Source organism: Solea solea, chromosome 3 (assembly GCF_958295425.1).
Source record: "Solea solea chromosome 3, fSolSol10.1, whole genome shotgun sequence".
Classification (NCBI taxonomy): Eukaryota; Metazoa; Chordata; class Actinopteri; order Pleuronectiformes; family Soleidae; genus Solea; species Solea solea.
This window is the reverse complement of record NC_081136.1, coordinates 18571434-18597440: the sequence shown is the minus strand read 5'-3', so window position 1 is coordinate 18597440 and position 26007 is coordinate 18571434. Positions and strand designations below refer to the sequence as shown.

Here is a 26007-nt window from a genome sequence, read left to right as displayed (position 1 = left end):
AAATCCAGAACCCTAAGGGTAAAACTATGAATAATACAATGTAAATATTTATCTTATGTTTTAATATTTGTGCTTTCATCGTGTTGTTTTATTCATTCTAATTTTTATTTTCTAGTCTTACTGTAATTGACTTTTATTGTTTGATTACAAAGTAATATGGAAACTAGTCCACATTAAAACATAAAAATTAATTCATGAATTGTTGTATTATGTTAATGTCTTAGTTTATTTAAATATTAAGATATTATATGAATGCAATTTAGAATAATTAATCAAGTGTGTTCAAACATTTTCCTTTTAATATTTTTTTTTCAATTATTATCATTATTTTTTCCATTATAAGCAATTTAAAAACATAATATTCATTTGGTCTCATGTTTATGATAACACAACATTCGTGTCAGTCTTGAGGATTCTATGTTCACAGAGTTGGTAAATCTTTTTTTAAGGCCACTGCCTGTGCCTCAATAAAATCCTAAACTTGTTCAATTTATTATCTCATGATTCATGCCAACTTGTGACTAGTTAAACTGTGATACCTTCTTTCCGTGATGAACAGCCTAAATCTGTGTTTTAGCTTTGATTTTAAAGTATTACTCTTTACTTTTAAAGCACTGCAGGGTACTGTAGTATGGAAGAGTATTTCTGCCACATCGGCAAAATAAAAAACAGGTCCATTTCACTTTATAACGTGATAAGTTTATTGTTAAAACTATACACTGTATGTGTCACATTATAACACAATGGTTTATTGTTCTAACAATATATGTGTTTTGTATAACAATATACCTTTCATGTTATAGCGTCATAGTTTATCGTTGGAACCTTATTTCCCCTCCTTTGTGATTCACTTTGTAATGATTTTAAAGATGTTGTGACTGAAGTTATTGTTATTGTGTCAATCTATGAAGTGACAGTTAAATTCTTCACAGTGTGATTTTCCAAAAAGAGCAACATTTGAATAAATGGAACTTACATCCTGTGAAGAATATTACTTTCCATCACTAACTCATACATCAACCACCTAATCTTATTAAAAAAAGTATACTGAGAAGCATTTTATGACACTGTAGTTTCCACACACCTTGCAGAATGTGTATTGCTTTAGTGCTGAACATGTGATTCCCTCCTTCCCTCGTTCTCAGCTGTTGTAAAATCCAAAGTCTTTACAGAGCAATGACTCTGAGTTGACAGAGGAACTGAGTGGAGGAGAGGAAATGCTGAGTCTGTTCCTGGGATGTTTGAAAACACACAATGAGTGAACAACCCACACACATTGAGACAGAGAGGAAACTGTGGGAGCAAAGTTCAGAACAAAATTGTGTAATAGTATATCCTAAAAACGGTCTTTATTCATATCTAAGAACTGTGTAATATTCATGTAATTTACAATCTAACCCCCAACCCCCATCCTAATCACATTTAGGGATTTGGTATTGGGAGAAACTTTATTTGTTTAGTGAGTAATTATTAACCTGAAAACTGTGTCCTTGATTTTTGAAGAAATACTGTAGGAAAAGTTTCACAATTATGTCACAAAACATCCACAGTTTAAATCAATATCTTGATAAGCAGTCTAAAATCAGTAGTATGAAGATGAATAGATGCAAATGTTATGTTTTTTTTAAACTTCGAGACATGTCGCCAAAGTATTCAAGTCAAGATAACCAAACTATTACAGGAAACCATGCAAGTGTAACTTCAGTGTAAAGTGTAAATTACGCTATTGCACTACTCTCATTCGTCGTCATATTTCCTTCTGATATTTATAGCGATTATTTGAATGAATCCGAATATTATTAATAATATTTATACATCTATACAAATATACATTTGTACATTCTGGACATGTGTTTGGACTGTGGGGGGAAGCCGGGGAACCTGGAATGAAAAAAAATTGGGTAGCCTAAATAAAATAAACAAAAAAAATAAAGTAAATCCAAGGTAGCTTCACAAAAGCCAATCCTTCGAATTAAACTATAACAGCAACTACTATTAGCACATTTGATACAATCATTACATGCATGTTTTATTAGATTACCAAGCATTTATAAAAGTACACTATATACACAACATTTTATTTGTGTACTGTATAAACTGATAATTTAACATATAGCCTTTTAAAATATTGTATTCTGTCTTAATCGTTTTTTGTTTTTATTTTATTTTATCTTTTCTATTTTATTTTGCTCAAAGTGGATTTTATTTTGAAAAGAAATACCGAGACAGTTGCCGCTTCCGGCGTCAGTGGTTGTCCTGCACAGAAGCGTCCGTCAGTCTGACAGAAGCCTCATCTGAAGACGGAGAACTCGGCAACGCGAGAGACGAAATCAACTCACCCGATCACAGCAACATGGGTATTAATCTGTTCATCTCTGTTAATTCCGATTATAGTTTAATGAGAACTTCTGACTGTTTCTGTTTTGTCTGTGTCACGTTTTAATTAGTCAGTAAACTTTAACTAAGTTGTGTAAACAGAATGAGACGTTTAGGATATAATTTCATATTTCATTGTCATTGATTTTGTTTTAAAAGGGTGAATGATGGCATGTCTGATTAAAGAAATGTAGTATCATTTGATATATATAATCATTGATCATATTTTCTGATACATTTAGTAAAATACCAAACATTACACTGTGGGTGCATTTCTATTTTAAAATATATGAAATCAGATGAAAAAACTTGAAATGTGACACTCATTACATGTTGGTCTGCGTTAAAGGCACAGGTACTGTGACAGCGCCCACAAATTGTCAATTCAGCATCAATCCCCAAGGACAGGATACAATCAGGTTTTGTGTTAAATGTTACTCTGTTAGTGTTGCCATAACTTGTAGACCTAAATAGAAAGAGTTAAACAGACTATTTTAGGGTTATTTCAACACCGCTTTACTGCATATTACTATCACATTAAATCAACACAATGCAATAGTGTTTGTATTTTCCAAATAATGATAAATAATGAAATAATGACATTTTCTCTTTTGGTAGATTTACTGTGCATTCATGAAAACTGATTAAATATCTCAATTATAAAACATTACATTTATAAGCTTTACACGAGCATTTATTTAAGGTGAAATTTGTATGTGAATTAATACTTTAATTATTAAAGATGATTAAAGATCTGCTCTCAGGGCCCCACTACAGTTGTTAAGTGTTATTGTTTGTTACAACTGTCGTAAAATATATGACAAGCCAATAATACCAGTGAACTCTGAAGCAGGACTTCCAATGATCAAACAAACCATGTTTTCAGATCAGGTACAGATGACTATGTAATACCATTATATACAAATATGATTACATGATTATAAAAAATGAAAATACAATGTATTGCACATTGATTGAATCACTTTATTTATCGGATGAGATGACTTCATGGCCTGACACACAGCAAGTTCAAACACTCTAGATGTGAATGACAAGCAAACTATTTACACTTATTAGTCCAACAGTAATAGGACCAGGTCGCCCTCGATCAAGTATCCCTCCACTAGAAGAGCAAAATAAACGCGAGTGAGTTAAGGCCCTGGTATACTTCCGCACACAGCGCTCATCATGCTCATGACGTGATTTGGGTTATCAACGTGTTGGTTGTGCATGGACCGGGCATGCGCAAAACATAACTCACACATAACACAACAGAAGAAGTAGTCGCCAAGGATAGTCATCTGAGCCTCGACCTGGCGAACCTTGAACCGACTCACCTGTCCGAGGGAGATGAAGCATTATTCTCTTATTCTTTGGTAGGAACTTGTACCACCACCTGATAGTGAAGTCAGATACTACAGGACCCTGATGTGCGGCATGTCCACGAAAGTCCTTTAAAACTGGAACAACATACTTTCTAGTCCAGCCTCTTACCTGCTCAGGCTTTGACAGAGGCACCATTCACTGTTGTATGAATGTGTACCCTTGGAGACATTATTTGAAGGTTGAAATCCTGCATTGTGTCACCTTCAAGTCTTAGACCACCATTAGATTTGTTGTTTTAGCAATGTTTTAACAACCACAGAACAGAAAATGCAGGAATTTCAAAATCAGAAATTGTGGCCTTCTCTTACACTTGAAAAATAGCACTGGAGTGGAACCCTAATTAATGTTACTGGTAAAGCCTGTGTTTGTCCTACTATTTCATGTCAAAACACATCTGCTGTGAAAAAGGTCTATAACACCAGGTTTATTTAAGAAATGCTTGAGTATTAACATACACAATTGTATGAGTTTAACTCAGTGACAGTTAGCCAATATATTTAAGACCCACTTTCAGTCACAACATTCTAATCCAAATGCCAATGATCACAGACTCGACACGTGAGCAGCAGTGTAGCAGTGAGGGTGATGAACCTCAGTATCAGCAATGATGCTTTTACTTTCCCCTCTGAATACAGGTGTCAAACTTTACTTTACAATGTTAGGATCTGATTCCCCATCTGTGGCGACCCACAGAGGTATTTTGAGGGTCCCCATACAAATTTGCTTTTGATTTATTTTTTAAGGTTTTCATACCAAAATCTTTGTTAATATTTATGTGTGTATGTTTCATATAACATTAACAAGATTAAGTTGTTGTTAATTGACCAAATATATTTGTTTACCATTTCAAAAATGATATCAGGTGGTATAACTTTGGCTGCAAATGTGCTCTTGTCACAATTTATATTGTGATTTGGGTTGCTGTCTTTAAAAGGTGGTCTCATCTCGGACATTTGGGAAACACTGTTAGAAGATATTTGTTACATCAGAAGCACGGATAGAAAAGTTGAATAAGATTCTTAATCTTCCAGGTCACTATATGAATTTCACCCATGTAAAGCATTGTTAAATTTACATCACACATCATGACATATTTGAATTATGTATTTTCTTCACAGATGCTGTCAGTGAAGGGAAGGGAACTCGTCAATCAACATGTGAGGGAAACTACCCAACAGGTAACTACAGGGAGACCAGCTATGTTTGTTTGATTTTGTTTTTAAAGAATATTTCACAGGTGATGTGAAATATTGATGTTTCAAATTCCATAGAACATACATGTACTGTAAATTAATTAAAAAAACAAAGTGATAATAACAATTAGGTACAGGTAAGTGAGCAGGTATTAAAATAACTAGTATGACAGTAAGTATCAGAAGAGGATTAAGCATGTGGTGAAATGGAAAAAAAAAAGTAAATAAACAAAACAATAAAAGTAAATAGGTCACACATAAATAATTTAAAGGAAATTAAATAAAGGTTTTCATGTGACTCAGTCAGTAAATCTTTATAAATAGGGACAGCTGTGAGCTAATCAGGAAAATTCAGGAACTCCCTTTAGTGTTTTCTTGATTTTTAATGTTAATGTTTCTGGGAACTGCCTGTGCCACGCTTGAAAAAAAAAAGAGACTCTTATGTCGAAGCTGAATAGAAAAAAAAAAAGATGCTAGTACCAGGTACTATTTTTAGTACTTGCTCAGGCGAGGTTCCAAAAGTGTGCTGAGTAGGTACTATGCGATGATTGGTCAGACTGCCGGCCACTGACTGGCCAGAGTGCCGTCACAGGAAGAGACCTCCCACACACACATTTTAAGTGATCTACACTTAAAACTATTTAACAATCCTAAAACGTGGGTTAATCTCCAACAACTATAGGGAAATCTCTATATTTAACAGAGGAGTCTGGTGTATTTAGGGACAGCTCCGGCGATCGCGAGCGGCATCACACCTAATCGTGCTGTGTCGTGCCGAGGCGAGTAGAGCCGGTGGAAATATGCCATATGTCACTGAAACTTTATTTTTTCATTCACATCACATGTACTATGTTTTTTTTTAATAGAAAATAGTATAATAGTATCCCATATTAGATTATACTGCTGCGGGGGTTCCTGCCACAGGGGTAGGCAGCAGTCGGCTAGTCTTCACACCACGTTTCCAGGACGGTTCTGTCCAGTGGGTCAATGCTGGTGAGGCCACACACTTTGATGTCCCTCTTGACACACTCCATCCAGGTTTTCCTCGGTCCACCACGATCTCTGTTGCCTAGCAACTGCAATTTGGTGATGGTGTTGATGCAGTTGCTGTCTTTAAAGGAGTCCGTAAAGGAGCTCCCAGGGTACCACAGTGCGTAATTTACGGGACAGAGCTTCTAGGATTGTCCGTTGACGTGCACACGGCTCTTGGCATTTGCATACATGGCCTGGATCACCTTCACAGCCCACTCCTCAACACCAAGGTTTCTCAGTGCCCACCACAGTACCCTTCATGGAATGCGGTCAAAGGCCTTCTAACATTTTTAAAAATCAGCATCAGCCATAGACCAGCCTGCAATGGATTTTATGTCATAAAAAAAAAAACACATAACACACATAATTGCAGCATGTCACTTTGGTTCCACGGAAAGAAACCACTCCTCATAGGCAGCTATGAGTGTATTGTTATTGTTGATTCAGGTAATAAAGTTAGACAACTTTAGGTAAAAGTCAAGGACCTAATTCGTCTGAAATGTCCTGTAGAGCAAGGAAGTATTTTCACTTAACTCCTGCTCAATAGAGTGTGAAATGAGAAATGACAAAGCTAAGTTAACATCAAGTATTATAGCTGCCAATTCAGGGAAAACATAACCTGTAAAAGAAAGGTGACCTAGGAAGAAAATCATGTGGTTTATACCTTGAACCTGTGATGTCTCCAGAAGTCACTTATTAATCTGACACAGTCAAACATTCTGAATGTTTGATTACTGCATGGATTTACTGCACAGGTTCCTTATTACTATTGTAGGTTGTAGTTTTATCATACATGTACGTTTGTCTTATTGTTTAAAGTAACACTGAGTCCAATCCAATCCACTTGTATTTATAAAGCACATTTTAAAACCATAAGGTGGACCAAAGCGCAGTACACATGATACAAAAATAAGAGGACTAAAAAAAAAACAATACATAAGTTACACATAAAAGACAATAAAAGACATATTCAGAATGAAACTAAGCTAAAACACACACATAAAACAGAGCACACTGTGGGTTAAAGGCCAAAGAAAATAAATAAGATGTAAAAACAAGAAGTGTGGGGGCCTGCCTTAAGAGTCGGAGCTCATTCCACAACTTAAGAGCTCGTTCAGTTTGATTCTTGTGCCTCTTTCTGTGACGGCACTCTGACCAATCAGTGCAATCGGTCTGACAACGTCACGCATAGTATTGGCTCAGCTCGCTTGTAACCTCGTCTGAGAAGGAACTAAAAAAAAGTACCATGTACTAGGTACTATCGCTAATGCAAAAGCAAAATAACTGTGCTGTGCCAAGGCGAGTACAGTCACACTAGTGGATACACACCAAAAGACAAAGTAGTGCTAAACCATGCAAGAAAGGTCAGTGTGACAGTGTGACACTCTCACACTGACCTTTCTATACGTTTTTAATGGAACTCAGGTGATGGTCATTGGATTGTGTAGGTCACAGCTCTTGGATAGAAACGGTTCCTGAGTCTGCTCGTGGTGGTAAATTCTGCTGAGGGAATGAAGTGTGAGAATCAATTTCTTAATACACATCAAAAAATAAGTCATGCTGTGATCCAACTAACTGCAGCTCTGCCACTGGTGCTGGATGTGGTGCAGGGTCCTGAGTGTCGTCCTGCAGATGAAGACTTACAAGAATCCTTGCGAGGGAAACTCCGCATTCTGCAGGTTGACAACGCTGAGGTCAACGCTCTGTTCACGGTACAACTCATATTTAACACACACAAACACAAATTAGGGCTGTCACTTTTTGTATGTATTATGTACAATATTATTATTATTACGAATGTAGGGTTAGGGTTACCCAATGTGACGGGTGTTAACTTCCCATTCAAACTGTAATGCTCGAAGTATGGTGGCCGACATGGGCAAATGCACTGCAACGACCCAAAACACAAGGCAGGAGGAGACACGAAAAAAGCTGGAGATTCAAAAACACAAACAAAAACACACACAGAAACGAAAACACCAGCATATTCAGTAACGGAAGGGGGTCTGTGGGAGCACTCGTTTTCGTGCAGTGCTGCGACCAGCCGTAATTCTTACTTCAATCAAATACCTTTATTAAGATGTTATCCTCCTGTAACAACTTAGTTTTTTTTGATCAGTGTTTCAATTTGGCAGTAGTTTGCTCTGGGCGTAGCAAAGAATGCTATTATTACATCTCAAAGTTGATAATAATTTCGTATTAAAACACCAAATCTGGACTTTTCATTTGAATTTTCTATTTCAAACATTGTAAAGTACAACTGGTTTACAGTACACTTTAAGATGATTATGTCCGATTAATAGGTCTCTGAAACATAGCTGCGAGGAGATGTGCAATTCACCTTGTTCAGAGGGGTCACCTGCAACCAGGCTCCTATTGGATACCAGCTGTCAATTACACTTGTCCACTCAGATTGTCCACAATCTGTGCTGTACTTCATTGTCTATTTTCTTCTAAATGAGAACATGATATATACAATTCATATGCTATTAAGAAGAGCTGAAACTAGCGATTGACACCATTAACTGAAGTAGAAGCTCATTTCTCCATATTCTTCCATTCAACCAGCCGAGTCACCCCTTATTGCCTATTTGATATTTTCACATCCTATTTGGCAGCAGAAAAACCCAAAAGACTACGTAGTTCTTCATAAATGTGTCACACTCAACCCTGACCCTCACTACATTCACATCTAACCTTTAAAGATGTATGGATGGGTATTATTATTTTAATTGCTTGATTAATGCTAAAATTTCAGGTTTGTGAGATGTGAATTTATGAGGTTAACGTTATTAATCAGTTATTGGTTATCAAGATATAACTATCTCTTTACTCTTACTTATGATTGTTTTTTTGTCCCATATCTGTGATTAGGTATCTGTTATTTCTTATCAGTGCGTAACAGTGAATAAGTAGTTTTTCATGTAGACCAAGTTGTTCATTGCTTCAGAAATCACAGCTTCTTAATGAAACTGATACATTTCAGTTCAAAAATATATCCATCCACAATGCAATGGAGTCATGAATTTAAAAAGAATCACATCTTTTGTGTCTACAGGAGTTGTCTGCTCATGTCACCGCCATCAACAGTGAAGAAAAAATTATTTTTGTAAGATTCAAAACCTTTGAAGAAATATGGAGGTTTACAACATATTACACAGTAGGTATGTTTCAAATTAAATGAAGCAATATAGTGCATTTTAATGCAGTGATGCTTAAATGCATCACATACATTTGAATGTCACTTTTCTGATTTCACCTGATTTCCAGGTTTCCTCGGTCAGTGTTTGGAAAATCTTTTGTTTGATGACAAATTCTGGCTGAAGCCTTTGGAGGAGAATGTTGCTATTGAGGTTTCCATTCAGGAGGAAACACTTAGCCTGATGCACAAAGGCCTCCTCATGCAAGAAGGTATGAAATTTGGTTTTTCAAGATGAGAATTGGGGTTCCCTCATAAATGTGCAAATATACAGCAGAAAAGATTTTAAAATCAATACCATTAATTTAGAAAGATTTTAAAAGTATTATGACTTACAACTCTATTTGCAGGCTCGCTGTTTGCTTATTGTAGTGCCAACCAAATGTTCGACAGCTCTACCTCTGGAAGAGACCTGTACCTGGAGCAGGGAGACATTGCACAGTTTGAGCCTCCCTTCCTGAGCTCAGGTTGGACTGTCCTCTGCCTCAATGATGGAGCTAGAGGCACTGCACCCAAACCTTCTCTGGAGCCTGTTATTCCTTTTCATCAGTGAGTCACCTTTGCACACTCTTGGAAAATATTGTCTCAAATACATAAGTAACCCTTTCATTATTCTTAGAAAATAGAGTGGGTAGTAAATGTACTTTCTCTGTCTGGTCTTCCGATCTGTCTTTCTTCAGATGGTTTCTCAAATCCTGTGCTGAGAGCATTTTAGTCGGATGTGGGAAACCTACCAGTGACTTTCCTCTGCAGTTTGGTGAGTAAAGAAAGATGAATTGACATAACTGATGGACATAACTGAGGGCCTCAACATAAACTGAAACTACTTTAGCAATACTATTGCCACTCCATTTTATTTTGCTGTAGCAAAATGAAAGCAGATATATGATTCCTTAATGAAATTCTTTGTTGTACCTATGTCATTGTACATAGACAACAGCAGAGAAACCCAACAATTCACACAATGAGCAAACACTATAGGCATCAGTGGGGCATGAACAGGAAGAAATCTCTCACAGACTCAAATATGTGCAGCCATCTGCTTCGAGTGGTTGTGGTGAATGGAAAAATGGGGGACAGAAAGGGGGGAGAGAAAGGACAAGAGAAAGAAACAGACTGTGACGACGTAAAAGCGGTAAAGCGACTGCTGTAAACATCGTCCTAAAGGTGAAGTGTTCAATTCCTCTCCCAAAATTACTCCTTGACCCTAACCAATCTGGCTTCAAACGTGGCCATTCCTCCGCTCACGCGCACATAGTGCCATTTACTACAAATAGCGTGTGCAGAGGGCACAACCTCATCAAAAACCTCTTCTCACCCAAAGCATATCTTGCATCGTTTAGCTTAACTGCTCATAGACGGTGCTTAATCTAGCTTCTGTTGCTGGGCGCTAGCTGACGGAAGATGACATTTTCTGCTTCTCCGGTCTCACCAGACTGGACTTGGTGTTCTATCCTCACCCCACCTCGATTTGGACCTATTTTGCACCTCGGCTTTCTATCCTCAGGTGTTGTCCAGCATAAGCACACCAGCACCTTCTCTGCTACTGTTAGCACACCAGCTAACTTAGCTCCCCACTCCTACACCAACTGGGACTGGGGGGCACATTAGTAGGCTCAGACTGGCAGAGGGTTTTACAGTGTCCTGTGTTTTAAGTTTTTAAGTTGCATGTTCGCAATCAATATTAGAACACACTTTTCTTTCAATAATTTGTTGTGCAAATAACATTTTTGCTTTAGCAATACAAATACAAAATATGAAATGTGCAATTATAACTATACAATAAATACATTTGGATAACTAAGAATACTTTACCAATATCAATAATTTGCTATGCAAATAAACATTTTTTGAATAAGCAATACAAATGCTGTCCCCTGCAACTCGGCTGTTGTTGGCTTGTTGTTAGTTTCCGAAACATTGCACAGTTTTCTTTTTGCCCCTGTCAGAAACTTCTCCATTATCCAAACCTTGTCACCAGTGTAGATTTTGTTGTGGTATGTCACTTAAATGAGTCTGGGTTACAGCGAGACCAAAAGTCGCCTGCTAAACTTTAGTTAGGACTTAAAAATAAACAGCGCCCCCCCGTGGAAAGTCTAAAGGTATAAAGGCAGACAATTATAAGTATGTTACAAGTATGTAACAAAAAAACAGATTAATAGTGAAAGGTGGAACCTAAATAAATAGAAAGTTGCACTGTTGCAGTGTTTATTTACGACAGAAGTGGAAATAAAGCTTCTTCTGCTTCTACTTCTGGAGAATTAGACAATATTGTGCATGTCAAAATAGTCAATTCACAACGAACACTTGGTCGATGTGTACACCAACCACAAATGGATCATTTAATTTTGCACGCATTGTAAATTCCAATCTGAACTAATTTTTATATATATACATATACATAGCTACTGATGAAACATTTTTTCAGTTTTATATCTTTTTAATAAAATTACAAATAGTCACATTAAACTGATCAACTTTTTGTAATAAAACAAAACTTGCTCATCCCCACTATAAAGCTGAATATATCTACTCAATGTTTCTTCTATCCAGCCAGAGGAACCTGTCGAGCCACAGAAGAGTACGTTGCTGATGTCCCTGATGAGTTGAGCATTGCACCTGGTGATCGCATCATTATTGTGGGACTGCTGGTGTCTTGTTTTGACTGGTTCACAGGGAAAAAAGAGGCCACAGGAGAAGTGGGTCTGGTTAAGACAAGCCTAGTGAAACCGTCCACTGACATTAATAAGTAAATGCATTATATACACAGTATTTATGATGTTTAAATCTACAGAATGATTTCATCACCATAGTTTTCTCTTTCACTGTTGCAGCTCAGCAGATGTGTTTTTGGAAGAAGAGGAAGGGTTGTTCCTCAGTTTGCAAGAGGACAAATTAATAAATGATGCAATTGCCTTATTCAAGAAGACATCTTGTAACTATAAACTGGGTAAGAAAGACAGCTATGTTGCGATGTTCATGTCACGTAAAACCAAAAATGTTGCTGAAATAAAATAACAAACATGTCCACTTAAATAGCTACTATACTTAAGGTCACAGGACCAACTGAGGAGTTGTTTTATGTTAGTTACTCAATTGACACTAGGGGTGGGCGATATGACGGTATAAGAATGTGAAGGATTAAAACTTGCTGACGATTTCCCAAAGCAGAGAGATCTTAGTATTGTTCTAAAGGGTATATTCTATCTATTGCTGTGTCATGCTCTTACACAGACACATCAGTTTTTCCTAAGCAAAATCACACTGTTTGCTACATGCCCACCCTAGAGAAACAGCGATTGACCAATCATCGCGAACTACGGGCAGTGTCATGGAATTCTGTTAGATTGTAGCAGGAAGCTATGGCTGAAAATGAAAACATTTCCTAAAAAGACTGGTTCCTAAAAAAAACTCCACCTCTGTTATGTGGTCTGCCGAATCCTGAGGTGAGATCTGTGTCTGTCTCTGTCTGTGCGAACACCCACTGCCTGTTCAGTGGCAGTAGCCTCACACAGAGGCATAGTTGATAAAGTTAAGTTCAGAGGTCATGGTCATGTTTCACTAATGCTGATAATAATCTTTGAAGTGCAACAAGACCTTAGCTTGTGTTAGCGTTCCTGCTCAGCTTGTAGACCGTGGTCAGAAGTCACAGGTGGATATTACCGTAGCTCTCTCATAACTTGAAAATGTGTTGTTTACCTTTTAAATTAAAATTAAATTATTGAGTTGAGCAAAACAGTCTGAGACTGAGTGTAATTCAAGTTTTCCTCATACTTGGCACCATTGCACAGATTGATTAAATTTGATTAAAATCTGTTCAGAAATGTTCTTTGACCTAATTTTTCAATATGTAGACTGTGAATCCAACCGTCAACCTTCCAGTTGAAAGACAATGAGTCCACCATCAGCCCATATGCACGCTAAAATTGCCCTCACTGCGGATTATTTGTCATACATTATAGTTTCTATAGCTGCACCACTTAGTTGGGCACCACTGAATAACTAACTAATATCTGCCGTGCTGTATAGACGTGTCTGAGGGATGACTGGCTGATTTAGCTCTACAAGACCACAGAAACATATGGTACAACAATCTTTGAAAGGAAAACACTCACACACATGAGTAACATGTAAACTCCATATAGAAAGGCCCTTGGTCGGACCAGGTTGCAAACCCAGGTCTTTTTGCTGTAAGGCAACAGTGCTAGCCACAATCCCGCACCAGTGACCAGTACAAATTCCTAGTATTGTGTAAACTTTACCTGGCAATGAACCAGATTCTGATTCTGCTGTAGCTCTAATTTAATTATGTTTCTTGAAAGATTTGTGGAGCTTTAACTATTCATTGTTGTTGTTGTCTGTTATCTAATACCTTTTCTACTTCAATCTCAGATATCATCAGTCACCAAGACTTTGAACAGAAAGCATCATGTAAGTATGTTTGTCAAAATGTCACAAAAAGCCTTGTTTATTTTGTGTGTCCTCTTTATTTTAGTGCCATTTCATTCAATTTTTCTTTTGCAGTCAGCTCTTCAAGTAAAGATTATACTACAGACCTAAAACAAAATATTCACCGGATTCTTGATCAAGGAAAAGACTCATCATCGGATTTCATGAATGAAACCATGAATGGAAATCTTGAGGACTTAGTCCTGCCCACACAGGCAAAAGACACATTCCCTCCATGTTTCACTGTTCATCCAACTGTAGAGGGAAACAAAAACAACACTGAGAACTTCATTCCTCTCTTCAATTTTTTGGAGGGACAAGACAGCAAAGTGGAGTTTGGTGTGTTGTATGGACAGAGTTCAGACGTCCTCACTTCCTCTACCTTTTGTGGTCACTACGACGAGGAAGAGCTGATTGCCTTTCTGGGTGTTGCCAGGGAAACAGCTAGGAAGATGCAACTGTTTTGGTCACGGACTCGTTTGTGCTTCCTGTTGGGAAAACTCTGTGCTGGCAGGTCAAAGTTCAGCCAGGCTAGGGTTTACTTTGAGGAGGCTCTCAGTGTTCCACAAGAATGCTTTAGGGACTTCAAGCTGTTGGCCAGCATCTACTCCAACCTAGCTGCCATATATCTTTTGCAAAAAAATACCCAAAGTTTCTGTACTGTGATGGAGCGGTTTGGTGCCTTGCTATTAGGAATCCCAGAGTGCCTAGAAATATTAGAGGATGATTTAGTTCTTAAATACATTCTCAAGAAAGCAGTCCTGTCTCACAACAACACAGCTGAGGCCCGGGCTTCATATCTATTAGCAAAGCACCACTGGACATGTGCTGAGAAGGTGAATGCCGTTCCATACATTGAGAGAGTACTTGTGCTTGCTGCGGAAGCCCAAAAAACATGGAGGTTCTCTCCCAGCCATGGATACTTGACCTTGGCACAGCTTTACAGGGAACTCTGCCTTCCTTACCTCAGTGTCAGTTCAGCAAGGACAGCCTCTCTACAGCCATCTGCCAAACTGAGTGACTGTCTCAACAGTATGCTTCTCATCCTGGACAATTTCAACAAACCGAATGGGATCACACAACAGAAAGCCTCAATCCCACCTCAAGTGGCGCCATTTTTACACCAAGCTCTCTCTTTCACCGCCATGGTCCAAGAAGGAGGAAGCCAGTACGATGTTCTGAGACATCAATTTACAGTTTGTCTCTGCCAACTCCTTTACAAGCACAAAATGGTTGAACCAGCCATCCACCAAATGCATAACCTCATCAACAACAGTCCACCTTCACAGCAAGCCCCCATCTCTGTACCAGAAAGAAACAATGCCCTCATCTGGCTGGCATGGCTTCATATTGACAACAAGCAGCCCAGTGTTGCGTTAGAGATATTAGACATAGTCCTGTCTTCCATGCCAGAACACTGCACGACCCCTCAAGAAGGTCAGTTTATATGGTTACATGTGATTGTCAATTAAAATGTTTGATCAATATTATTCAGCTGCCAGATATAAACCAGCCATCCATATTTTCTAGCACAAGTTCCCATATATTGTTTTCAGAGTTATAGCAAGCTCATTGTTCACAGTTTTAAGTTGGTAAGATATTTGATAACAACAGAAATGTGCCTAAATGTATCTAGTTGTTTAAGGGGTGCTTTAATGAAATGTGCATGTGCACAAAATGCATCCTGTTTTTCCCCCCTGTTTTTCTGAGCATTGTGCACATTATGTTCAGGTCTGATAACATATAGATTCCATACAGGTTTATGAAGCAGCAACATAGACCTGTTGTACCTTTGCCTTTAGCTTTTAGAAAACAAATTGACATTTTAGAAAACAAATTTACACTTTGCAAAACAAATTGACATTTTAGAAAACAAATTTACACTTTACAAAACAAATTTGCAAATCCCATAAATATGTTTCAACTTTTCTAAATGTGTTTCCTAAAATCTAAATTTGTCTCAGCACTTGTAGAAGTGTTTAGCATATTGTAAATGTGTTTGTGAAATGTAATTTCAGGGAGAAACTGTGATTCTGAGTATGTATGCTTTAAGTTTCAGCTGCTCTAAGTTTGGTGTCAATATAAATATTTATTAGTTTTTCTAATTTCCTAATGTAATTGCACCGCTATAATATTGATATATGCTTGTAAGGTGAAAATGTGTTTAATTGCACTTGAAGGTGTGGTCCTTAACATGCGCGGCGTGGCACTTGGATGTATGGGCAATTTCCAGAGAGCAGTAGAGAGCTACCAGGCTGCTGTTGAAATCTGCCAAGAGTATGAGGACCTGCCAAAGTGGGCTGTAGCTCAGGCTAACCTCGGTGAGGTTGTATAGATGTAATGACAGATGGTACTTCTAATGGTCTTCAGCTGTGTGAGATGACATTGTTCTTCATCCTCATTAAGGGCTGTTGTGTCTGAAAGCTGGAGCTAAAGCTCTGGCAGAAAGGTACCTGACTGAGGCCATGCAGCTCTTCTCAGAGCTGGATGAAGAAGGTCATGAGGCAAACTTCATCACTGTGCTGCTTGAGCTGGGACAGCACTATGTGAAGCAGCAGCAGGTGGACTATGGGAAAGGATGTTATGAGTGGGCTCTGTTGCTGGCAATCAATGCCAACATTCTAGACAGTAAGTGAGTGAGTCACCATGTCCTTTACAAAGGTTATACTTTTCATTTTGGCTTCTTTTTTTCATTTGTGCTCCTTTTAATGACAGGCCAGCTCTCTGCAACCAGAAGTCTGTGCCATCTGTATGAATGTGAGATCCCAGACCAGGTTCAGTGTATTATCTACAGGGAGCACCAGGTCCAGTTACTGAAATGCACAGGAGATAGAGGACAGGAGGGAGAAGCACTGGAGGCCATTAGTCAGCTCTACCTCACTCTGGGAACAGGAAGGTATGTATGTGTGTGTGTCAGAGCCAATTGCTCTAGGACTGCTCTGCTTCCTCTAAATTGTCATACAATAAATGGTAAAATATGAACTGTGAACTGTATTTACATTTCCTTACTAAAAGTGTGCTAAAATTCCTATTCAGAATCAGCTGTTTATCAAAGATCTTTTATGACAAAGCGGAGGGCAGAATTTATGTATAAATAACTGGGCCTGAAATGAGCTTCCCCTGTTATGCCACCACTACTAACCACCACTGGTGTGTGTGTGTGTGTGTGTGTGTGTTCCACTTTAATTTGTAGTTAAAAAAAAACCTGAAATACCATTTGTATTTCAGGGTTTTTTGAATACTTGAGTCTGTAATTTGTTATAGAGACACTATTTATCTTATTTGTTGAAGTCCTCCTAATGTCCTTATAGCCATTTATGAATAAAGTTGCTTTAAACCTCACAATAAACATGACCTATCATTTAATTCAGACCTGTGCAGTTTATTGTGATGATGTTACGTTTTGTTATAGATCTGATTCAGACGTAATGTATTCAGGGCGAAGCTTTGTCAGGAGAGCAGACAGGAGTAAGATGCATCAGTTGTATCAGTTGCAGTGTAGTCTCCAATGTAATCTTTTCTAGACCCCTACTGCACCATATTGTTTTCTTTTTTTCATCAATTGATGGCCATCTTGACGTGAAGAGAATTTGAATGACTTCCGGGTTGCTGCTCGTGCAGTCGACCTGTTAGCTCCTAGAGTGGTTTTGTATATTTTGTATATCTTCTTGAGGTTTTTTTTAGTCTGCAAATGTATGTTTACTAGACATTAACTAATTGTTTTATCGGCACCTAGTCACTTTTTTGTGCTTTATTCAAATTTATTTTGACTCTCATATATAACTTATCAGAAGTTAGTTGACTTGTTTCATGTGCCTTGAATTCCCCCTTTTCAAATTAAAAATTAACATTGAAATAGTATATTTTATCTCATATTTGCCAGTAAACCCTCCTGATGTTAAACACTGGACCTATATGTTTACATTTTAAGTGAACAGCAACATGGCACATAAACGTTTTTTATTGGTTTTTGTTTTGTTTTGTTTAGGGCATACCGCACAGCTCTTGACTATACTAAGAGCAGTCTAGGTGTCTTCATCGACCTGGGCCACAGAGAGAAGGAGGCATATGGTTGGCTGCAAGCTGGGAAGATTTATCACCTGCTGGGCCAAAATGAACTGGTGGACCTTTATGTTCAGGTCTGATAACAACTGTGTAGACATCATATTTCTTAATGCTATGTCTTTTTACTCATCAGGTAAAGTTTTCATGTCATCTGCATCTATGAGTAACACTTTATTTTGATAGTTAATTATTGATTCTCCGTTAGTGATCAGACATTCAGTTTTACACAGTCACTTGACATTTCAATTGATAAGTGACATACAATTAACTCACTGTCAGTAGACTATATGTTGTGCTTCAAGTGTTTCTAACACTAACCCTGTACACAAGTACATGTTGACTAGAAATACTATTTTTGCAGTGTTATTACCCATCATTTAACCACTTCTCTGTAGAGTCAGCATCTTAGAAAGATCATTGGATGTTTCGGGTCTTTCAACATCAGACACCCTCACTCAGGTGACCCAGCCAGGGTTGATCAGACCCTGACTTGTGTCCCAGCAGCAGTACGCCACTGCTCACTCCTCCTGATCCAAAGCCACCTGGAGGCTCTCTCTGCAGCCTCCATGGTGTTCTTTATGGCTTTCCTCTTTGCTCCAGTGATGCCTAGCATGGTATAAACTTTAAATAAACCTATTTTAATAAATAGGTTTGCAGCATTCCTTCCAGCCTCTTCCTTGGCATTGCTCCACCAGCTCCTGGTACTTAGCCCGCTTTCGCTCGTTTGCCTCCTCGATGCGGTCCTCCCATGGAACTGTCAGTTCTATCATTAGCACTTGCCTTGCAGAGACAGTGGAAAGCACAATGTCTGGCCTCAAAGATGTTGTTATGAAGTGGTCCGGGAACTTGAGTTGCTTGCCCAAGTCTACTCTCAGCTCCCAGTCAGAAGCTTCGATCAGTCGGCTGGCCGCTGGTTTGAGTTGTGGTTGATGCTGCTGTCCAGCCCTGACAAAGGGGATTTGTCAAAGGTTTCTCTTGCCTCGCTGGTGCTTGTTGGTGTAGATATAGGGTGGTTCCAGCAGCTGGGCAGCGCTTGTACACCTTGTAGGGTACTCCACTTGGTCCTGGGGCTGATTTGGCTCTGGCGGCAGCAACAACCTCCTGGATTTCCTTCCAGGTGGGCTCATGGGTGTTGAAGTCGGTAATGGGAGCTGGAATGTCCAATAGGGCTCTGAGGGGTCCTAGCTCCTGCTCTCTATCAGGGTTGCCCAGGTTGTTGTGCAGGAAGTGGTTTACTTCTTCCTTAGAGCAGTCAAGACAGCCGCTGCGCTTCTGTCCCAGTAGCTGTATTTTCTCTGCCCTTCGGTTCATAGTGAAGTTGGGTCTACTGGTCTTAGCCTCTTCCACACCGATGGGATGCTACCCCTGTAGTCCCCAGTCTGTTCCTGGTTGGCTCCCAGCCTGTTCCTGGGTGTCACTGGCTGTGCCAGGTTTCCTTTAAAAATAAATAAAAGGAAAAATAAGAACAAACATGTACATGTATGTGCATAGCCTTTATACACAAGACTTTTATACATATATATATGTGGCACAAACATTTTTTATACAGTTTCTCCTAATGACCTGCTGTTGTTCACACACCTAAAGAGCAAAGAAAATACTTTCTTCTAGATATTGAATTTCTGTTTCATTGTGTCCTTTGTCAGGTAGCTCAGGATGTCGCCCGAAAAACAGGAGATGTCGCTTTCATCCTGAAGTTTGTGGAAGCTGCAGGAGATATTTTCTTCAACAGCTGCCTGGACAGAGACAAAGCGATCACCTTCTACAGGGTCTGAATCAAGCCACTCATTAACATTTACAGTTTGAATCCATTTATTGCTACTGGTGGTTGTCATCAACCCAAGGCCTTGTAATATCATCTTCAGTGGACATCTTCCTATGCAGCTAAAAATGACCTGAAACCAAACAAAACCACAAGTCTCTAATAAATGTAACTAATAAATGTAACCTTTAAGGCTGTGCATATGATGTGCTGCATGTTTGTGTGTGATCCACAGGACCTTGCTCTGCCCATGGCAGTGAAGAGCAGCTGTCTTCAGACCAGGCTCAGATTGTGTAATAAGCTGACTGAGGTGATGTTCAGTCTCAAGTTGTACGGAGAAGCTGTTGAGTTTGGACATATGGCACTGGACATCAGCATCACTCAAGGTAAGAAAAACAAAAATCCACACAAAGAATATCACATTTACTGTATTTATTGGTATTGGTATTTATAATATATATGTATATGTATATGTATATGTGTGTATATATATATATATACATACGTGTGTGTGTGTGTATACATAGATAATAGATTAAAATTATATGATTATATGTAGTAATAGGTTGTTTGAAAGTTGTAGTTTTCAACAACCTTCATTTCACTTACATTTCAAATTTGTAACAAAATACAAAATCTTAGGATAATATTCAATCTGGACAGTAGCATTTAGCATGTAGCATATGGCCAGCAATAGTAACATCATTTGATTTTAATCAGTAAGGACATTACAGTGAAGGGAATATGTTTTTTGAAGAGTGGTTGTATGAGCTACTGACACATAGTCAGCACTGACTTTGTCTTTTTATTTATGTTTAATATTTTGTGCAAACACTGAGGAATAGCAACATTTGCTGGCTTGTATAGGTCAGTATGTGTGTATCAGCTCTTCCAGTGCAGACAATACTGCTGAATCATTTCCATTTTGTTGGTTAGTGGTGACTGGATTTTTAGCAATTTTATTTATTTTAACAAATAAAAGTTCTAATTATTATAATGTAAACACAAAGAATCAGCCCCTGATTGAATGGCAATCTACAGAGAAGCCCACTGGCCGTCCTCTAAGACAGTGTTTCCCAAACCTGGTCCTCAGGGAACACTGCCCTGCATGTTTTAGATGTTGCCCTACTCCAACACACCTAATTCAGATGATCAGCTCGTCAACAAGCTCTGCAGAAGCCTGGTAACACTGCTCTAAGAAACATCAACATCAGAATTAAATGTGATTTTATTCTGGCTGGAAATGGAGGTTGTTGGTGGTTCTATCCCCAGCTCCTCTACTGTGTGTAGTGCAATAATATTCTTGAATAAGAGGATAATTAAAGTAATTAAGTAATTAAAGTTCTTTTAGTTTCACTCAATGAAACAGTACATAATGAAAGCAAACAAGACACACTGATTTTCACGTGACGTGAGCTGTTTTCATAGAGAAAAATGCAGGCAAATACAATCATTAGTCCATTTAGAAGTACATTTTAACATAAGATTAGCGCACATTCTTTCCTCATCTTCCCTTTCACAAACAACATCATGAAACATTTCGTGGTGCAGACCATGACGTTCTTTACTTCATAACACATTATCAACCTGCTACCTAAATTGATAAATAAATAAATGCATAAAAAGAAATAGAAGATTTCCGACACATTTACATGCTGAACTGTCTTTGGTGAAGACATTTTAACCTACATTGCTTGTGGTGGGTGTGTCTGTGGTTGGGAGGTTAGATTCCTTGCTCCGCTTATATTATGATATATTATGAACTGCTTATATAATGCTTTAATTATGAACTTCTTCTGCTTTTGTGTTTGGTCTTACATCCAGGTGATCATCTGAATGAACGAGTGGCCTATCACCGTCTGGCATCTCTGTACCACTGTCTGGAGCAGTATGAACTCGCTGAACACTTCTACTTAAAGACCCTGAGCCACTGTCCAACACCTCTGCAGTTTGATGAGGAAACACTCTACTATGTCAGAGTCTACCAAGCCCTAGGGGACATCATATTCTATGACCTGAAGGTAAGGGACTTTCCTGGTAGTATAAATTCAGTTCACTTTGTAGCCACATATAAATGGCTCACCTAATAAAACTTCTCATTATTTGTCTAAGTTGAATGTTTTTGCCATGTTTTTGAGTGGAAATGAAGGTTTGTGTTGCTCGATAAACTGCTCACTTCTTGCACCAATACAGAAAATCAGCTGATGTGATGGTTGGTTGCAGCAGCAGGAACTGACAGACAGGGAGACAAATAACAGGAAGGGAAAGACGCGATGGGTAAAAAACAACAGAAGAAGACAATACTTAGAGGATCCTTGCACTTTGGAATCCTTTATTCTGATTTACACATGAGACACAAACCAGCAGCTCCTGTGATTTTCAAAATCCTTGATTCGATTTTAAGGTCACGATTCGATAAAATACTCGATTTCTCTCATTTAGCGCAGATGGGTCTGCCATTTTTTTTTTGTTTTTTGTTTTAGTCCAGAATCATTGGTTTTATGTCATGATAACTGATTTAACTTTTTAATTCCCATTTTGATTGTCTGCATGGTTTCATGACTTATATACTGTCCATCATTTGTTTGCAATGTATCACACTAAGGCCTTATTGTCAAATTTCTACAATTTATTAACAATTTGAATGTAACAATAACTAGTCAATTGTAAACTAACTGTAAAAAGAAGAGAAGTCATGGTCATGTAGCTCTGTGTTGCACTGAAAATCCAGCAATCTCTTGTTAAGGCCACTAAATCTGATTAGACCTCCAATAACAATATAATACATGGAAGACAACACCTTTGTAGTAAAATGCAACCTGCTTGGCATTTGGTAGCATGGTTCCAGTACACTAACTAATTAAATGCTTAAATCCAGGCTTTCACCACTGAATAAGGTTGCATGTCTGATGCTACAACATGCCTATAGCACTCGTTATCACTTCAGTGTGAGTTAAATTTTAGGACTTTTAGGTTTGATTTGGCATGACTCCCGGACTTGCAGGGAGGGGAGATTGCAGCCAATCACCTTCTCGTGGAGCGGATGATGCGCTGCAGCCTGCTTATATTCTTAGCAGTAGCAGTAGCAGCAGAGTAGAGTTCTCACCGGGTTCGGTCAATTCAATTAAATTTTATTTGTATGTGTACATTATCTCAAGGCACTGTACATAGACAACATCAAGGAGAGCAGAGAACCCCAACAGTTCACACAATGAGCAAACACTAGGCATCAGTGGAAAGAAAAAACTCCCTCTTAACAAGAAGAAATCTCTGACAGAACCAGACTCAGAGATGTGCAGCCATCTGCCTCGACCGGTTACATAAAAGAGATAACATTTAATTAAAGTTAATTCACATTTGGCCTGGCCCTCAACAATATTTTTTGTTTTCTCATGTAGTTAACCAGCTTAAACTATACGCTTTATCAAAAAGGAAAGTTTTAAGTCTAACTTTGAATACAGAGAGAGGCTCCGCCTCCTGAACTGTCATTGGGAGCTGGTTCCACAGGAGAGGAGGAGCCTGGTAACTGAAGGCTCTGCCTCCCATTCTGCTCTTACAGACTCTGGGAACCACAAGTAAACCTGTATTTTGTGACCTAAGTGGTCTGTTAGGGTGATAAGGTAAGACTAGGTCTTTTAGGTATGAAGGGGCCTGACCATTAAGTGCTTTGTACGTGAGGAGGAGGATTTTAAATTTAATTATAAACTGTACGGGGAGCCAGTGTAGAGAAGCTAACACTGGAGTTATATGGTCTCTCTTTCTAGTTCCTGTCAGAACTCGTGCTGCAGCATTTTGAATTAACTGAAGGGTTCTAACAAACTTGTTGGAACATCCTGATAATGAGTTACAGTAATCTAATCTAGATGTAACAAAAGCATGAACTAGTTTTTCAGCATCCTGTAAAGACAGAATGTTTCTAATTTTCATAATGTTACACAGGTGGAAGAAGGCTGTTCTGGAAATTAGTTTTATGTGTGAATCAAATGGCATTTCCTGGTATAAAATAAATCCAAGGTTCCTCACGGTGGAACTGGAAGCCATGGTGATGTCATCTAAAGTGACAATGTGATCAGCTATGCTGTAGAGCTCTTTGTTGCCGGACGTCCAGGCGGTGTTCCTCTCTTTAAGCAGCTGCTGGACCCTCCATGTCATCCAGAGCTTCTGGTTGGGGTAGACCCAGATGCGTTTGCCCACTGTGACAGTGTCTATGCAGTTCTTAATGTAGCACAGAACACTATCTGTGAACACTTCCAGATCCTGATGTTCACAGACCCCCCAGTTGGTCCTTTCAAAGCATTCCTGTGGCTGCTGGGAGGCACCCTCTAGCTATGTGGCAACAGTCTTTGTGATGGCGGGAGCAGTTTTCCTGAGGGGGGCATATGTGGGGATAAAAGCAAGGACAAGTGGTCAGACATGTAGCCCTGTTTGATGTTCGAGTATACCTTGTCCAAGGTTTTATCTCCCCTCGTAGCACACTTAATATGCTGGTGGAATTTACGGAGTGCTATGATATTCATGGCGTCAGGATACGTGCCATGTGTATTGGTAATGCTAGCATGCAAAAGTCCGATAGCTGAGCTAGAATTAGCATCCGGTGAAATGTAAACGGCCGTTATCAAGATCACAGTGAATTCCCTTGGCAGATAAATGGGCCTGCATTTAACGGTCAGATATTCTAAATATTCACATTTTAATAAAAAATAAATTAATAAATTAAGTTAACATTTATAATCTGAAAATAATAACAATAAATATATATGCATGTATTGAAAGTATTTTAGATGTTCATTTATCAATACTCTGTAGGTGGCAGTAATGAGGCTTAAGCACTTAGCGCCAACAGGAGATACGTGACGTGACCTAAAATTGGTTTTGTGGGGAAAAAACCTGTATATATCAGTATCGGTATTGGTTGATATCAGAATCGGAAAATATCGGCATATCGAATATTGGTAAAAAAGCCAATATTAGACATCCATACATGATCATAATAACAGTGACAAATAATGATGGAGAGGCTGTTCTAGAGTTCTGGAGAGGCTCTTTTAGTGATACATCTGTCACATTTATATACCAATATCTTTTGCGTTTCTTATCAAACAACATCAAACTCACCACACAGAAACTGTCATGGTCAAGCCTGTTGGGAGCTTGTTGCATGTTAACTGGTGACTTGAAAACAAAGATTTTTGAAAGTAGCTGACAAATGACAGTAAGATGTTACCTTCCCATCTGGAAATTCATTTTAAAATGGGATTACAGTGGCACTGAAAAGCCAATAAAAGTTGCTTGTTGTTGGCTTTTGTATTATTTATTGAAATGTGTATGATCAACCTCATGTGTACTACATGATTAAATATTATTACATACAACTTCAAAATATAGGGGTTAATAATTACATATTGAATAGTGTGCAAATGTTGGTGTTTTCTCTGCAGGACCCATTTGATGCAGCAGGCTACTACCACCTGGCTCTTGCTGCAGCCATGGATCTGGGCAACAAACGCTCTCAGCTTCAGCTGTGCACACGCCTCGCCACCATCTACCACAATTTCCTCATAGACCGAGAGCTGTCCCTCTTCTTTTACCAGAAGGCCAGAGGATTTGCAGCAGAGCTGAATGTGAGAAGGATCGATATTTCACCAGATCAGCACTATAACAGCATGCCACAGTACAAAACCACCAGAGAAGACCACAAGAAGAACCAAACATTTTTGGGTTAAGTGTTTGGGGTTTTGGATCACACGGTGGCATAGTGGCTAGCACTGTTGCCTCACAGCATGAAGGTCACCATTTTTCACAAAAGCAACCATTCAATCAAGATTAGAATTGACCAGATTGCACTATTAGTGTCCAGTGAAATCATTATTAAATCATCATGAATAATTGGTAAGTTTACACAAAGGCATTCAAAAGTAGAACTAATTATTGGTCCATCCATTAAGTATATTTCACTGCAGTTGATCATGTTGTATATTCAAAATCTAGTGCTATGCTAAAATACATTTGCCTGCATTGTTTTTCCATCACCTGAAGACAAACACAAGTGTTAACTTGTTCCGTTATTCAACTTGTTTGGGTATGTCAATATCTATATTAACAGTTTCAGAGTATGAATGACAGCATTAACTAGGATGTCCCTATAATCCCAGCCATATCTGTCACACTGAGAAACTGCTGTTCAACATCTTTGCCTCCAAAAATTTAAGATCTACTGAGAATAAATTATTGCATAATTTATTAATTTATTCTAAGTAGGGATGGCACGATACCACTTTTTTGTGTCTGATACTAAACTATGACTCAACTAAAATACTATTTTTACAGTCTGTGCATAGTGAAGCATTTAATACATAGGATTTTTGGATTGTATTGGAATTTACGTCTTTATCTGTGTGATATCTGATCCAGTGATTTTGACAACTATTTTTAAGGTCTGTAATTTGTTTCAAATTAAAAATAATCTGTATGTTCTGTTGTTAATAAATAAAGTTGTCTGTAAAAAAAAAAGCTGTTACCACATCAGGAGTTTGCGTGGTGTTCTT

The 26007-nt window shown here is 38.4% G+C and overlaps 1 protein-coding gene across 3 annotated transcripts; it reads left to right on the top strand.

The window, feature by feature from the left end:
• The first annotated feature begins 2295 nt into the window (after positions 1–2295).
• Positions 2296–25966, top strand: LOC131457291 (SH3 domain and tetratricopeptide repeat-containing protein 1). 3 transcript variants are annotated; one of them, XM_058626258.1, is made up of 19 exons: positions 2296–2357; positions 4881–4940; positions 7598–7699; positions 9046–9151; positions 9258–9398; positions 9537–9735; positions 9867–9943; positions 11740–11935; positions 12021–12136; positions 13579–13617; positions 13711–15072; positions 15816–15956; positions 16042–16263; positions 16351–16531; positions 17624–17774; positions 19347–19469; positions 19698–19848; positions 21287–21483; positions 24901–25966. In XM_058626258.1, the coding sequence occupies exons 2-19, from the start codon at positions 4881–4883 to the stop codon at positions 25183–25185; spliced, it is 3849 nt and encodes a 1282-aa protein (XP_058482241.1). In that variant the 5' UTR covers positions 2296–2357; the 3' UTR covers positions 25186–25966. The 3 variants fall into 3 exon arrangements, with proteins under 3 accessions (XP_058482241.1, XP_058482240.1, XP_058482242.1); XM_058626257.1 differs by having other exon boundaries at positions 7569–7699; XM_058626259.1 differs by lacking the exons at positions 2296–2357; positions 4881–4940 and having other exon boundaries at positions 7610–7699; positions 9046–9147.
• Positions 25967–26007: the final 41 nt, after the last annotated feature.